This window comes from Oryctolagus cuniculus, chromosome 2 (genome assembly GCF_051225735.1).
Source record: "Oryctolagus cuniculus isolate XC-2025 breed Fujian yellow rabbit chromosome 2, ASM5122573v1, whole genome shotgun sequence".
In the NCBI taxonomy this organism is placed as follows: Eukaryota; Metazoa; Chordata; class Mammalia; order Lagomorpha; family Leporidae; genus Oryctolagus; species Oryctolagus cuniculus.
In genome coordinates this window covers 41,512,886-41,530,010 of record NC_142868.1, presented here as the reverse complement: position 1 = coordinate 41,530,010, position 17,125 = coordinate 41,512,886, and the positions used below count along the sequence as shown (strand labels likewise).

Below are 17,125 nucleotides of genomic sequence, written 5' to 3'. Positions count from 1 at the left end.
TTCGGTTCTAGAATTGTGATAAGAGCAACATGCCGTCAATCAGAGTGAGTTTCTTATCTATGTGTTAATTGCCACTTTTTCTTAAAACTATCAGTGTCTTTCTCAGTTCATAGTAAATGGCATTTTAACCCGTTTTTGTTGTTGGCATTTTCAGGTATAAGAAAAGCACTACCTCCAGCACCAGAAACAAAGAAGGTAAGTGGTCATTAACTTGTGAGTGTCTGGTCTTTACATTTGAAGACTTCAAGCCATTAAGTTTGGGGAGCATTTGTGGCTTATTAAGTGTATTGATATTCATTCATGTGGCCCTATTTCTCCACAGGACTGTTCCAGAACAGATGTACTCTGGCCTATTTGGATTTTTCTTGGTGTCAAATAACATCAATTTAATTGTATCAGATCTTATCACTGGGGGTCTTGTTATTGTCTGGCATTTTGCCTGTGTGAGGGTACTTCAAAAAGTTTCTGGAAGGTGGAATTAAAAGATAAGTTTATTTTGGTATAAAAAATTTGAAATTCATGCATTTTTAAGATAATATGAATTTTAGGAGCCAGTGTTGTGGTAGTGTGGCGTAAGCTGCTGCCTCTGATGCCAGGATCCTATATGGGTGCTGGTTCGAGTTCCGGCTGCCCTGCTTCCTATCAGCTCACTGCTAATGTGCCTGGGAAAGCAGAGAAAGATGGCTCAAGTACTTGGACAGCTGCCACTCACATGAAAGACCTGGATGAAGTTCCAGGCTCCTGGTTTCAACCTGGCCCAGCCCGTACTTTTGCAGCCATTTGGGGAGTGAACCAGTGGATGGACAATCTGTGTGTCTGTCTGTCTCTCTCCTTCTCTCCCTATAACTCTGCTTTTCAAATACATAAAATAAATATATATTAAAAATGCATTTCCACGAACTTTTGAAGATCTATTGTATTCATGAATTTCAAACTTTTTTTTGGCACCAAAACCAACTTATCTTTAAATTCTGTTGGTCCGTGAACTCTTGAAGTCCGCCTTTGGCTGGAAGAGTTGGATGAGAGGTGTGGGACTTTAACAGAATATTTCAGTCTGGAGACCATGCTGTGACAGAGGAATGACTTCTGTGCTTTCGTGATCTGCCTTTGACAAGTGGGTGTGGTGGAAAAAGCCTGCGTCTTGGGCCCCATCAGAATCTGATCTCTCGTGACTCCGATATGAATGGCTTTGGGTGTGTTGCTTAAAGCACTCCTTACCTCAGTTGTAAGATGGGGCTTATAATACTCTGCATCATGGGAGCAGTAGTCAGAATAAACAGAAGCATGGTAGGTCCCCAGCACAGGCCTTACCCACTGTGCAGGTCCCCGGCACAGGCCTTGCCCACTGTTGGCACAAAGAAGTACAAGTTCTTTTGAGCGGGAAGAGCCTTGGTGTGAGGGCTTTGCTCCACTGAAGGCCATTTGAACGGTGGGCCTTCCTTTAGTTCCTACTTGCATCTTACCCTTGTCTTCCCCCTGACGCTGAGTGAATCCCTTTAACGTGTGAAGCAGGTGTTGCTCCTCTCCTGCATTCTGGCCTCGCGAGAAATCCAGTAGCATCCACATCATGGGACACTCGCGGGATTAGACGAGCTGACCTCTATTAGAGTTGAGGCTTCTGCTTTCTTCTTTTTTATTGATGTGAGCAGACCCCCTTGGCGATCTACTCCGTGGCCGGTTTCCAAGAGGAGACTAAACTTTCAGCTGTTGTCTTCTTTGTTTAGCGGAGGCCTCCCCCACCAGTTCCGCCTGAAGAAGAAGATAACGGAGAGGAAATCGTTGTGGCGATGTATGATTTCTATGCGACGGAAGCACATGATCTGCGCCTAGAGAGAGGCCAGGAGTACATCATCCTAGAGAAGAACGATGTTCATTGGTGGAGAGCGAGAGATAAATACGGGTCAGTGCTCCCTGTCTGTGTGACACGCAACAGGTGGGGGAGTGCTGGGTGAAAGGAGGAAGAGCTGTAACTGTCACCTAATCAGACCAGTCCAGGCGGCCGTAGCTGGAAGCACGTGTTATTACTCTGCATTCTGGACAAGTTGATCAGTCACTTCTTTCCAGAAGTTAGAACATTTTAAAAAATTTATTTATTTGAGGCTGGCACTGTGGCACAGCAGGTTAATGCCCTGGCCTGAAGCACCAGTATCCCATATGGGCTCCGGTTCAAGACCCAGCTGCTCCTCTTCCAATCCAGCTCTCTGCTATGGCCTGGGAAAGCAGTGGAAGATGACCCAAGTCCTTGGGCCCCTGCACCCATGTGGGAGACCTGGAGGAAGCTCCTGGCTCCTGGCTCCTGGCTTTGAATCAGCACAGCTCTGGCCATTGCAGCCAATTGGGGAGTGAACCATCGGATGGGAGATCTCTCTCTCTCTCTTCCTCTCCTCTCTCTTTGTAACTCAGACTTTCAAATAAATAAATTAAAAAAATTATTTATTTGAGAGGTAGAGCTCCAGATAGAGGGAAAGACAGAAAAGTCCTCTACCCACTGGTTCACTCCCCAAATGGCTGCAATGGCCAGAGCTGGGCAAGGAGCCAGGAACTTCTTGCAGGTCTCCCACATGGGTGCAGAGGCCCAGGTACTTGGGCCATCTTCCACTGCTTTCCCAGGTCATAGCAGAGAGCTGGATCAGAAGAGAAGCAGCCAGGACACAAATCGGCACCCATGTAGGATGCCAGCCCCACACGCAGAGGTTTAGCCTACTATGCCATAGCATCGGCCCCCAGAAGTTAAATTATTTTGCACTGCTGTCTTTCTCATCCATTATATGTTTGATTAGACTATTTTGATCTTGGAGGAGATTACCATTTTATGTTTGTGCCCCCTGTAGTAAGTAATCTTAGAGTTTTTAAAGAAGTAGCCTATTGTAATTTGCTTCTTGGAATCTCTCTCCATATATGAGGATGTATGTGTCTGTGTGTATATAAAGTCCTCACTGCCTCTCTTGGCCAGTCACTGTATAAGATTTTCATTTTTAACTTTGTAATGTAAAACATTTCTAACATTCACAAAAGTACAGATAGTGTGATATAGCCTCTTGTCACCTGACTTTAAAAATCAATATTTTAATAATATTTTGAAAAAATTGTACTTACCTATTTTATTTGAAAGGTATAGAGCCAGAGACAGAGAGGTCTTCCATCAGCTGTTTTGCTACTCAAATGCCGGTGACAACTGGGGCTGCGTTAGGCGGAAAGAAGCTGGGAGCCCAGAAATTCTGGGCCTCGCACTTGAGTGGCAGGAACTCAAATGCTTGAACAATTACTTGCTGTTTCCCAGAGTGTGCATTAGCAGAAAGCTGGAATTGGAAGTGGAGCAGGGACTCAAACCCAAATGCTCCAGTATGGGATGCAAGCCCAAGCAGCATCCAGGCTACTTAAACTCAGGTAGTCACATAATTTCACTCTGAAGTATAACTGTCAAAGGATTTCTTAAAAAAAAAAAAAAAACCTCATGTCATTACCATACTGAATCATTAAAAATAAAAAGCTGTTTGTAGATATTTGACAGATATATATATTTTTAAGATTTATTTATTTATTTGAAAGTCAGAGTTACAGAGAGGCAGTTGTAGAGAAAGAGAAGGTTTTCCATCTGCTGAATAACTCCCCAGATGGCCACAATGGCCAGAGTTGCGTCTATCTGAAGCCAGGAATCAGGGGCTTCTTTGGGGTCTCCCACATGGGTGCAGGGGCCCAAGGACTTGGGCCATTTTCTATGCTTTCCCAGGCTATAGCAGAGAGCTGGATTGGAAGTGGAGCAGCTGGGACTTGAACCGGCACCCATATGGGATGCCAGCACTGCAAGCTGTGCCACAGTCCTGGCCCTGATGGATATGTTTTGATAATGGCGTGGAAGGTGAGGTTGGAATTTAGGGATCCATGCCAGACTGTGGCAGTGCATGGAAAGCTGTCTCTGGGGCTGTCCCCTTCCCTCTCCCCTCCTGCCCTGGCTCCATCTCTTATGCACTATGTGGATCTTCTAGCCTGTACATCTGGGCTCTGTGCACATTGCTTGAAAAAGCCATCCCTTGGGCCTTGGTGGAAGGAAGTAAGCATGGCTAGCCAACACAGTTTGTTTTTTGGAAGATATACTAAGGGGGAAGGCCCATGTGGACCTTAGAAATGGCCAAGGGATAATGGGGTGACAGTTACCCAGGTGATGTTCTAAAAAGTGGGCTGAGGGAACATGGGCCTTGGCAGAGCTCTCAAAAATATGGGATTGGGGCCAGCTCCATGGCATAGTGGGCTAAGCCTCTGCCTGTGATGCCAGCGTCCCATCCAGATGCCGGTTCCAGTCCTGGCTGCTCCTATTCCAACCCAGCTCTCTGCTATGGCCCGGGAAAGCAGCAGAGGATGGCCCAAGTGCTTGGGCCCTACACCCACATGGAGACCCGGAAGAAGCACCAGGCTCCTGGCTTCGGATTGGCCCAGCTGCAGCCATTGGGACCATTTAGGAAGTGAACCAGCAGATGGGAGACCTCTCTGTCTCTCCCTCTCTCTGTCTATAACTCTGCCTCTCAAATAAATAAATAAATATATTTTTTAAAAAAATATGGGATCAGAGCAGGGCGTCTTTTGTCCCAGGTCCAAGGATGGTACCCATGATCTAATTATTTCCTCTGATCAGCTGTAATATGTATTCTTATAGTTGGCTTGTTCAAATCAGGGTCTTCACATGGTCCACTTATGCAGTTTTGACTGATAATGTCTGTTTTGCTTCTTTTATTCTATAATGGCTCTATCCTTTTTTTTTTTTTCATTTTTGACTTATTGGTAAAACTAGTTCATTTACCCTGTAAAATGAGCCATAGTTAAATTCAGCTGAGTGCCTCCGTGTGGTGGTATCCAACATGCTTCCATGTTTTAAATGTCCTGCAAACTGGCCGTTGGATCTAGAGGCTTCAACACATGTTAGGGTGAGCGCTGGCTGTTCCCCTTTTCTTGATGCTAAGATTGCCCAGCTGCTCAGGTGTCGGCCTGATTCTTGCTTCATAAAGTTCTTCAGCAGTGTTTCCCCTCCTGATTTTGGCAACCATTAGTGATTGTTGTTTAGGTCTGTTATTTCCTAAGGGATTGTAAAATGCTAATTTTCTAATTCTGTAACTCTGTGGATATGGAAGAACTGCCTCACCAACCAGTTCATTTGGTTCTGCAGAAAAGAGAAGATAGCATCCTGATTCTTAACTGTTTCCAGCTTTCAGAACAGTAGGTTGATAAATGAACTTCCACTGGTGATAACAGTGGTAACCAGTAATTTTTTCTGGTGTTATCATCGCTGCCTGTATGTTTGGTTTCAATCCATTACAGTCACCATTCTTTTTGTGTGACTTGTTCCATGTTGGTTGAGGATCCTATTAATCTTTACTTTTGTGTTCTGACTCAGTAAAATGGCTCAGATTATTCTTGTATTTTCCCTGGAAATAACTGAAATTTTCCATTTTTTCCCCAAGGAATGCCAACTCATTTTAGGTCAAAGATGATATCTAGAGATGACAGTTACACTACTAGGATTCTAATCATTGCTGGATTTTGTCATTGCTTCTAGGTATTTTTCAGTGCAATGGAGAGGGGTGCCTGTGTGTGTGTATTTATGAGTTTTTACTAATAGTTCAAATTCGAATTTAAGATTACATTATTTTTACTCAACATTCTTATTTTATCTATGTCCATATCTATCATCTTATCAGTGTTAAAAATCTTGGCTTCTACCAATATAGTGGTACTTTATAGCAGTAGTGTGTAGAAGACTCAACTGGGGTAAAATTGAAGTTTGTTTGGCCCCACATAGATTTTTCTTAACTCACATCTCTTGAAGTATGACTCAAGTATTTACCTTTTTAGGAAGCACCCCAGATGGTACAGTGCAGAAGTCAGGGGCTAACCTTTGTGAACCTTTTCTGTTTGTTTGTTTGTTTTTAACCTTTTCTGTTTTTTTTTTTTTTTAAGGTTTATTTATTTATTTGAAAGTCAGAGTTACAGAGTTACAGAGAGAGGAGAAGTAGAGAAAGAAAGGTCTTCCATCCGATGGTTCACTCCCCAATTGGCTACAATGGCCGGAGCTGTGCCTATCCGAAGCCAGGATCCAGGAGCTTCTTCCGGGTCTCCCATGTGGGTGCAGGGTCCCAAGGACTTGGGTCATCTTCTATTGCTTTCCCAGGCCATAGCAGAGAGCTGGATTGGAAGTGGAACAGCTGGGACTAGAACTGGCACCCATATGGGATGCCAGTGCTTCAGGCCAGGGCGTTAACCCGCTACGCCACAGAGCCGGCCATGTGAACCTTTTCTGCAAGGACTTTTGAGCTATTGGAGTGCTGGATGTTTTTATCTACCACTTTAACTTTTCTGAAGGAGTTGATCCTTTAAAACATCCAAGGAAATTGTGAATTCTGGAGCAGCATTATGATAAATTGAGAAGAACACCTGACCTAGTCACAAGTCCAGAGTGCAAGTTCTGGCCCTGTTGCGAGGTAGCTTTGGGACCTTGGGAAAGCACATTAATCTTTCTGAGCCTTGGTTTCCCTATGAGAAAATGGGTACAATGATGCCTGACTACCTTAGAATTTTTTGTGAGGATCAAATATAGAAGCACTTTGTATAGAGTCAGATGATATAGCTATGTTGAAATAATGAGTCTTAATTAATGAATTAAGCTAGTCTTTCTTATAAGCTTGACAATATATTTTAGTTATTCCAGGTATTGATAATTGTCCTTTCTTTTAATAACCTCTCAGTAATTTATGTTTACACAGAGTAATTTTTTTATTTCTAGGAGTGAAGGATATATCCCAAGTAATTATGTAACAGGAAAGAAATCAAACAATTTAGATCAATATGAGTAAGTAAAAGTTCATTTTGTGAATGTGGAAAACCAGAAAATGTTTTCATTTTCCTAATAATGTAAGGCATTGTGGAGTTTAGTGTTTTAAAGTTAAAACATTTATTGTCTTTAGAAAGTAGTACCAATATATCCTTTATTGAGCTGTCCAACATGGAAAAAGATGGTGTGAATCAGTCTCTATGATGCATTTTTCCTGAAGGAACTTTGTGTGAATGGAATTACACATGCAGATAAAATTGAATTAATTTTAAACAGATCACAGCTTTGCCAACTTTGAAACACAGGCCATTGTTCATTCACTCAACATAGGAATAATTTTTCCCAGAATGGTCTTTAAAAACATCTTTTATTGTTCCTGTTTTTCTAACTAAAAGATTGTTTTTTTAAAAAATTCTTGATAATATGAAACAATGTTAATAAAAATTTCTCATGAATAAGTTAATCTCTGTCAACCTGACATTGACATGTTTTCTTTCCATCTTTTTACTGTTTTTAAGAAGATGGAATTGTGCTCTATAAATTGTTTTATATCTTTTTTCACTTGTAAGTATATTATGAGTTAGTACAAGGTGATTTCAAAAAGTTATGGAAAATAAAATTAAAAGATAACCTACTTTGATGCAACATTTTTGAAATCATGTGTGTGAGTCTTCAAAAAGTTTGTGGAAAATTAATACTATGAAAAATTCATGCATGGATTTCAAAATTGAATTAAAGACAGTAAGTTGCCATTTCCCACATGTTTGAGTCAGTAGAGTAAAAACCATTCTTCCTATGATTAAAACAGTGAAACGTTGGACATGGTTTTTCTGTTGAATGATGGAGAATATCTTAAATCAGTTATGGTGTGTGCATGCCGTAACACACAGAGCTACATTGATTTTCAAAAATGATATCAGGACAAATCCAGGTTATGATATAACCAGTATGATCTGATCATTCCCTAATAAAGCAATAAGAATGTTGGTGCGTGTGTTTTTATAAAAATATGGGTAGAAAAAACTCTGGAACTACATATATCAAAATGTTAGTGGTTGTCCTTATTGAGTTATGAGTATTTGATATTGATGAGCTATATTGCCTTATGAATCCTAATAGGAATAAAAACAATTTTTAAAAACCTGAGGCCTTAAATGTGTTTGTTCCGTTCAGATGGTACTGCAGAAATATGAACAGGAGCAAGGCAGAGCAACTCCTCAGAAGTGAAGTAAGTCTCTCAACTTGTTTCGCGGGTTTCATTGCAGTACAAATCAGTTTTCATGACTCCCTAGTAAGTGGTGTACAGATCTCTGCTTCTAAAGCCAAGATACACTGTGATCTAAATACGGGCTTTGTTTTATAAAAAATATGTAAAACAGAGGGCCGTTGTGTCGGTTTACTCAGGAGCAAAGTGCCACAAACTGAACAGCTTGAACAACACAACTGTGACCTCTCAGGGCTGCAGGGGGGAGCTGGCCAGAATCCAGGGGCCCACGGGGTTGGTTCCTTCTGAGGGCTGTAGACAGAGGATCTCTCCTAAATCTGTGACCTCAGCCTGCAGAGGGCCGTGTCTTAACATCATCTTCCCTCTCAGCGTGTCTGTCTGTCCAAATTCCACCCCTACCTTTTTTTTTTTTAAGATTTATTTATTTATTTGAAAGAGTTACACAGAGAGAGAAGGAGAGGAAGAGAGAGAAAGAAAGGTCTTCCATCCTCTGGTTCACTCTGCAATTGGCCACAATGGCTGGTGCTGCGCTGATCCGAAGCCAGGAACTTCTTTTGGGACTCCCATGTGGTTGCAGGGGCCCAAGGACTTGGGCTATCTTATACTGCTTTCCCAGGCCATAGCAGAGAGCTGGATTGAAAGTAGAGCAGCTGGGACTGGAACCAGCACCCATGTGGGATGCCAGCACTGTAGGCGGCAGCTTTACCCGCTACACCACAGCGCCGGCCTTCCCCTCCAACATTTTTTTTTTTTAAAGGTTTATTTATTTATTTGAAAGTCAGAGTTACATACACACACACACACAGAGACAGGGAGAGAGAAATCTTCCATCCACTGGACCATTCCCCACATGGTTTAATAGCCAGGGCCAGGCCAGGCCAAAGCAGGAGCCAGGAACTCCATATGGGTCTCCCATGTGGGTGGCAGGGGCCCAGGATCTTGGGCCATCCTCCACTGTCTCCCAGGTGCATCAGCAGGGAGCTGCATTGGAAGAGGAGCAGCTGGGACACAAACTGGTATCCATATGGGATGCCGGCTCTGTAGGCAGAGGCTTAGCCTACTATGCCATGGTGTCAGCCCTTACTCCCTTTTTGTGAGGGCACCAGTCACTCTGGATTAGGGCCCACCCTAATGATCTCATTTTAACTTGGTCACCTCTATAAAAATCCTATCTCCAAATAAGATCTTATTATTATTAGATTTATTTTTATTTGCTTGAAAGGCAAAGAGAGAGGGAGAGGGCTCCAGAGAGGGGAAAGAAGAGAGATAGAGAGGCTCTTCCATTCACTGCTTCATTCCCCAAATCCAGCCAGGACAGGGCCAGGCCAAAGCCAAGAGCCAAGAGCCAAGAACTCCATCTAGGTCTCCCACACAGATGGCAGAGACCCAAGCACTTGCGCCATTATCTGCTGACTTCCCAAGGGCATTAGCAGGAAGCTGGATTGGAAGTGGAGTAGCTGGGATTTGAACTGAAACTCTGATAATGGTGGCTTAACCCACTACACCTTAACTTGTATGTCACAATGCCAGTGACTAAGATCATATTCTGAAATACTGGAGGTTAGGAAACAAGCTTTTGGTTGTAAATAAAACACTTAAACCTTTAATGCTGGGTCATAGCTATATATCAGTAATGTAATCTTTCTTACTGATTTATCATTTACTAACCTTGATTTTAGTACTTGTGTTTTACCTTTTTCCTTGAGGTTTGTTTTTAAATAATTTACCTTAATATTACATCTTTTATAAATGAACTTTATTAAAATATTTAATTGTCCTTAGAAATACCTGTGCTGAGGGGGGCTTTGGCACAGCAGTTAAGTTGCTGCTTGGGATGCCTGCATCCCGTATTGGAGCCAGTGCCTGGGTTTGAGTTGCAGTTCTGTTTCTGATCCAGCTTCCTTCTAGTGTGCATCCTGGGAGGCAGCAGGTGAAGCTTAACCTCAGATTACTGCCATCCACGTGAGACCTGTGTTGAGTTATAGGCACCTAACTTTGGCTTGGTCAACTCTCACTGTAGCAGGCCTCTGGGGAGTGAACCACTGATGGAAGGTCTTTCTATGTCTCTGTCTCTCCCTAACTCTTTTCCCTTTCCCTAGCTCTCATTCCCTTTCTCACTCTTTCAAATAAAGAAAACGGAAATGCATGTGCTGAAATTCCTACACGTAGTATGGAGGGAACTACACTGGGCTAGCTAAAAGAACCTGAGTCGGCTGTGACTTTCTAGGTTATGCATGCATTGTAAGATAAGGAGATTGGATTAGAAGATGACCCCCCGCCCCGCGCCAAAAAAAAAGTTCTTCACATTTCTGATGTATTTATTCTATTCAGTAATAGTTGCCAGTCTTTAAACCCCAGGCTTTCTCACTTTATCTCTGTTAATTATCACCAGTCAAGGTTTTGTTGAACTCTTGTTTCCATTGTTCAGCTGAGAAGGCTATGGCAAATGACTTTGCCTGGCTCAGACTACAGGTGCCGGTGCCCATTCTCCATAGGATTCTTTTTTTTTTTTTTTTTTTTGACAGGCAGAGTGGACAGTGAGAGAGAGAGACAGAGAGAAAGGTCTTCCTTTTGCCATTGGTTCACCCTCCAATGGCCGCCGCGGCCAGCGCACTGCGGCCGGCGCACCGCACTGATCCGATGGCAGGAGCCAGGTACTTCTCCTGGTCTCCCATGGGGTGCAGGGCCCAAGCACTTGGGCCATCCTCCACTGCACTCCCTGGCCACAGCAGAGAGCTGGCCTGGAAGAGGGGCAACCAGGACAGAATCCAGCGCCCTGACCGGGACTAGAATCCAGTGTGCCGGCGCCGCAAGGTGGAGGATTAGCCTAGTGAGCTGCCGCGCCAGCCCATAGGATTCTTAAGTGCATTCCTGGAAGCCATACAGTGAGAGGCAACAGTAAGTGAGTGGGCAGCCAGGCAGCCTGGGATCCGAGTCATGGTTCTGCTACTTCCTAGCTGTCTGATCCTGGCACGTTACCCAGCCTTTCTGGTCCCCTTTTCCTTATCTGCGAAGTAAAGTGGAGATAAAAGTAGTGTCTATCTCATAGGACTATTTTGAATATTAAATAAATTCACACATTAGAACAAAATAATAAAGTCTTAATTAAACTACAACTTAACTTATTAAATTCTCAGTAAATAAATATAGCTCTCCTAACTTCAGCTTTCTGCTAATGTGTACCTGGGAGGCAGCAGGTGATGACTCAAGGTAATTTGATCCTTGCATTCATGTGGGAGATCTGGACTGAACCCAGCTCCCGTCTTTGGCCCAGCCCAGCCCAAGTGCTGTGGGCATTTGAGGAATGAACCAGCAGATGGGAGCTCTCTCCCTGTCTCCATGCTCTCTCTCTCTGCCTCTTAAAGAAAGAAATGATAGCAATCACCATTTTTAGCTGAGTGATTATTGCAATTATTGTCCCTAATTGTTCTTATCAGATACATTTGTGAAGCTTTGTTAATTTCATTGTCTTTCTTTTATGTGAGAATAAAATATATTTTATTTTTCAACTATTAAATGACTTTTCATCTGAAAGTCATTTACACATACGAGATTGGACATGCTGTTGTTGGAGGAGAGGTATTTGAGGTTTGGGGCTTCTATTTCCTGCTCCTCAGCTTGGAACCTGATGCAGACTCGTCCTTTTTAATCATTCAGCATTGTTTCTGGCTTTGGATTTTTTCTGCTTGCTTTACTTGTACCTCCATCTCTTTTGTCAAGAGTGACATTTAACATTGACTCCAGGGGAATTAAGGATTTGTAAATACACTTTTATAAAGAGCACTGAGATATTTACAGAAAAAAGCCATATAAATGTAAATGAAACTGAGCCAGGATTCAAAGCTTACAGCAAACATAAAAAAAAATATGATATGAAACCCAGTCTTTCAAAAATACATTTTTCTTTTCTCTTGCTTTTTATCAATGATTTATTTATTTGAAAGGCAGAGTTACAGAGAGAGAGAAAGAGAGAGCGCTTCCATCCTGTGGTTCACTCCCCAAATGACTTCAACAGCTGGGGCTGCATCAGGCTGAAGCCAGGAGCCGAGAGCTATATCCACGTCTCCCATGTGGGTGTCAAGGGCCTAAGCACTTTAGCCATCATCTGCTGCTTTCCCAGGTTCATTAGCAGGGACTTGGACCCAAAGTAGAGCAGCCAGAACTCAAACCAGTACTCACAGGTTACCAGCATTACAGGCAGCAGCTTAACCCATTGTGTCCAACGCTGGCCCCAGAAATAACATGTTTTCAGTGACTGTTGTTGAAGATGTACAGGAATTGCAGAATCTTTCCTGTTGGTTCTAGAAAGGCCCTGAGAGACGATCTGGTTGAAATGCCTCACAGTAGCTGGGAGAGGTCTTGTAGTGGTGGGGAGTCCTGTATGCTTGCTTTGGCTGGTCTCAGCCCAGTAGCACAAAGTAGAAAGTCAGGCGGATGGGAGAAACCAAAGAGCCCCAGTGGTAAGTTGTGTTTCTCCACACCAGATTTTCTAGGAAAAGAATAGAAATCATAGAATTGTAAGATTGAGTTCTTGAATCTTCTCTGGGGCACTGATTAATATCAGTCATTGTAGTAAAAAACATTTTCTTAACTTGGTTTTTAGGATAAAGAAGGTGGTTTTATGGTAAGGGACTCCAGTCAACCAGGCTTATACACAGTGTCCCTTTATACGAAGTTTGGCGGGTAAGTAATCTTTTTTTTTTTTTCAAATATAGAAGTATTTTTTGGCTGAACTTCTTATATTGTTTGTACATATTCCTAATTTTCAAAAATTATGCTGGTTTTTAGCATTAAAAAATAAAACCTAAACTTGATTTCTAAAGTTTATACTGTTTTTTTGCCTTTATATTTTCAGCAGTTTCCCCAGTCATTTTCCAGATATCATGCATTGCTTAGTGACAGCATATGTTCTGAGAAACAGGTTGTTAGGTGATTTCGCCATTGTGCGAACACCAGAGTCTGCTTACACAAACTAAGCTGCTGCGGTATCACTAGCTAATATGAACTTACAAGACCACTGTCTATTCAGGTTACCCCTGTGACGTCATTCCACAGCATGTAACAGTACTAAGAATGCTTGTAGGAACTGGAGTAACGGTCAACAAGTAATTGCTGTGTGCTGAGCAGAGTACAGGGATACAACAGTGAAGGAAGTGGGCACGGACCCTGTCCTCCAGGGTAATGGGAGTTACAGACAGGCAAACAAGCAGTTATGGTGGTAGGTGAACAAATGCTATGGCAGAAGGGTAATGTGTGTGTGTGTGTGTGTGTGTGTGTGTAGCCAGGATACGTCTGAGTTATTTATGAATGTTGTCCTAAATTACTTCCAAGCTGAGCCTGCCAAAAGTGAGGAAGGAAAAAACTGAGTGGAAGGGAAAAAGTGTTTCTGACCCAAGAAACTGCCTGGGCCCGGAGGTGAAAGAAGACATGAAGAGTTCTTGGGTGGAAAAGAGTATCACAGCTGCAATGCGGAGTTGGGGGGGGGCAGAGTGAAGGGAGGTGAGGGAAGCCCACCAGACAAAAGCAGAAGCCGATGGTGTCAGTGTTGGAACATCCTGGGAGTCATGCTGAGGGTTGTCAGCAGGAGCTGACTTGAGAAGACCTGTGTTCTAGGAAGATGTCTAAGGGGGAATTGGTACATTTGTAAGCCTAATCTGTTGACTTTCAGAGGCATAAGTACTCTAGACATTTGCAAGTTTTTGCCAACAGCAGAGACAAAAGCAGTGGCAGCCAGAAGTTATTTTAAGACTTTTAATGGTGGTTCAATGGAGTTGGTAAATGCCCTCTTATGTAGTCTCATGCAGGGGACCAAGCATGTTATCAATGACTATTCTGAACACTTCTACCTGTTAATGTGGAGGATGACTCCAAGAAGAATATAAGGAAAAATGAAGTTTGTGTTGGGAACAGAAAGGGCCAAATGGAGGGAGCCTGTGATGACCCTGCAGAGAACATTTTAAGAGTGCAGTCATATTTTACCAACTTGGCTCTAGCACATTTTGATTTTTGTTTCAGAGAAAGTTCATCAGGTTTCAGGCATTATCATATAAAGGAAACAACAACGTCTCCAAAGAAGTATTACCTAGCAGAAAAGCATGCTTTTGCTTCAATTCCTGAGATTATTGAATATCATAAGCACAATGCAGCAGGTAAGTCAGCATTAAAACCTGCTTCAAATATTAGTAAGGAAAATGATCATACATGATGAATCCTTCCTTGAGCAGCTTTAATGTGTAGCTAGATCATTGTGGAATGTGACTGATTTAAACTTATCGCATAGTAAGGAAGTACAAAAAAAAATCAGAAATACCAAGACTCATAAAAAGTGTTCACATTTCTGTGGTTTCTATCTTTGATCGTAACTAAAGTTCAGCGTATGTCCATCTCAGAGTAGTCACAGGAGCTGTCAGACAAAGCAGGATTTAGTCTTATGTTATACTGGCTTCCAAAAACTAGATTACAGATGCTTCCTGACTTATGACGGGATTACATCCCCAAGAAGGCCATCATCTGTTGAAAATGCCCTAAGTCAAAACTGCACTGAGTGCACCTGACCTATCAGCATCATCCTTGAGCAGCACAGCTCACTGTGGAGCATTGGCTGTTGCTGCTCTTGACTGGGAGCTGTAGCTGTAGCTGCTGTCTCTACCTCGCCTTGTGAGAGAATTCGGAGCCACGTTATCTCTAGCCAAGGAAGAAAAAATCCAAATCCACCCCCTTGAAATCTGGTTTCTGCTTAATGTGCATTACTTTTGAACCATCCTAAAGCTGTAAAGGAAAATCCCAACTAGAACCAGCTGTTATCAGGTCTCTTGAGTTTCCCATGACTGAGTCCCTGCCACCCTTACCATCAGCATGGGAACAAACCAAACACCAACAGACAGAAGCAGAAGCCGCATTTCAGCTCATGAAGTTTCCACAGGATGATGTAGAACTATTATTAGCTTTGACTCTTTGAAGACATACCTGAGCAGGAGAAATAGCCAAATGCCTAACTTAATATATGAAAAGTTAACTTTTGAAATTTTATAGAAGGCTGTCTTTGCAAAACTTGTTATTATTTAGTGACTCTGGTGACTTTTTTCAGCTAATGGTAGGAAGTTACTGAGCAGTAATTTACATTGTATAAAGTTTGCTAGTTGAAAGTCTACAATTCAGTAGTTTTTAGTAGGTTTGCAGAGTTGGGCCAACTGTTACCATAATCTAATTTTAAGAACATTGTTGTCATCTGCAAAAGAAATGTTGTGCCCACTAGCAGTTACCCTGTGTTTCCCTTCACCAAGCCAGCCCAAGGCAACCATTAATCTACTTTCTGCCTATATAGAATTGCCTATTCTGCACATTTCATGGAAATGGAATCACACTATGTGGTCTCTTTTGCCTGGTTTCTTTGATTCAACGTAATGTTTTTGATGTTCATCCATGCTGTAGATGTATAAATATTACACTAACCTCTCCCGTCTTTTCAATCTTCATCACAAGATTATTGAAATGATCAGGTAATATATAAGCAAACTGCAGAGAACTTGACAACCAGTAATTATATAATAAGTTCTCCCTATTGCTGAGTCACTACTCAGAGCCTAGCAAGTGTTGTGGAATGGTAAGGTTCTCAGGCTAGCATCCAAATCTACATGTGCTAGGTGGTTAGACAGGGGATCAGCCTCTCTATTTGCAAATCCATAGGCTCATCTTAACATCTACCTGTTGTGTTAGAAAGTCAGGCTTCATCTACTGATGAAAACCAAGACGCAGCCTGGATATATACAAACTGAAGGCATAATGATGTTTAGGAAAGCAACTTACTGACAATATCACTAGGGATTCTGGACAATATAAATGCCACAGAATATTTTTTTTTCCACAACGGACTTACTGAATATGTCCTTAGAAGTTGGTTTGTGGGGCTGGTGTTGTGGTGTAGCAGGTAAAGCTGTTGCCTGCGATGCCAGCATTCCATATGGACACTGGTTTGTGTCCCATCTGCTCCACTTCTGATCCATCGCCCTGCTAATGTGCTTGGGAAAGCAGCAGAGGATAGCCCAAGTGCTTAGGCCCCTGCATCCATGTGGAAGACCTGGAAGAAACTATAGGCTCCTAGCTTTGGCTTGGCCCACCCCAGCTGTTACAGTCATTTGAAGAGTGAACCAGTGGATGGAAGATCTCTGTCTCTGTCTCTCCCTCTCTTTCTGTAACTCTCCCTTTCAAATAAATAAATGAATATTTAAAAAAAGTTGATTTGTGGACTTGGAATAAAGAAAGAGTTCCTGGGGCAGATAAAAATTCTAAATTCAGGCAGCCTATTGGATAAGGTATCCAATTATTTTTATAATCCATTGTATGGATTTTGTTTCTCCCATTTTGTTTATCACTCATTAGTTGATAGAATTTGGGTTGTTCCCACATTTTGACTTTTATAAATAATGCTGCTATAAACAGTTGGGTACAAGGTTTTGCATAAAAATGTTTTCATTTCTGTTGAGTATTTACCTAGGATTGGATTTTCTGGGCCATAAGATAATTGTGTGTTGGACATTTGAGGAACTAATTCATATCACTTTATCCCACAAGGAACTTTTTCAAGTCTGTCCTTTAAAAAAAAAAAAAAGATTTTGTATGTATGTATGTATGAGAGAGAGAGTGAGAGAGAGTTTCTATCTGCTAGCTCACTCTCCAGTGGCCACACAGGTGGGGTTAGGCCAGACTGAAGTCAGGAGCCTGGAACTGCATCCTGGTCTCTCATGTGGTTGGCAGGAACTTGTACTTGAGCCATCATCTGCTGCTTCGCAGGCTCATTAGTAGGGAATTAGATTAGAAGTGGAGTAGCTGAGTTTCAACTGGCACTTGAATATGGGATGCGGGTGTTCCAGGTGACAGCTTAACCCATTGCACCACAAGGCTGGCCCCTCAAATCTCTTACCTGTTATTTTCTTTTGTGGTATTCACATTCCCTTAATTTTTTTTTCTTTTGTGTTCTTGTAGAAGTTTTATTTTTTAGCACTGTCTCACTCCATTCAGCACACATGTAATCAGTACCTACTGTGTGTCAGGAACTAGTTCAGATTTTGGGGAGCCTGTGA

The 17,125-nt window shown here is 42.3% G+C and overlaps 1 protein-coding gene across 10 annotated transcripts in view; it reads left to right on the top strand.

The window, feature by feature from the left end:
• Positions 1-17,125, top strand: part of TEC (tec protein tyrosine kinase) — a 122,464-nt gene that overhangs the window by 89,140 nt on the left and 16,199 nt on the right. For all 10 annotated transcript variants that reach the window (XM_051831418.3, XM_089325383.1, XM_008248628.5 and 7 more), the window contains 6 exons: positions 155-195; positions 1,725-1,900; positions 6,773-6,838; positions 7,994-8,048; positions 12,649-12,728; positions 14,061-14,194. In XM_051831418.3, coding sequence (XP_051687378.1) covers positions 155-195; positions 1,725-1,900; positions 6,773-6,838; positions 7,994-8,048; positions 12,649-12,728; positions 14,061-14,194 — 552 coding nt within the window. The remainder of the gene's footprint in view (positions 1-154; positions 196-1,724; positions 1,901-6,772; positions 6,839-7,993; positions 8,049-12,648; positions 12,729-14,060; positions 14,195-17,125) is intronic.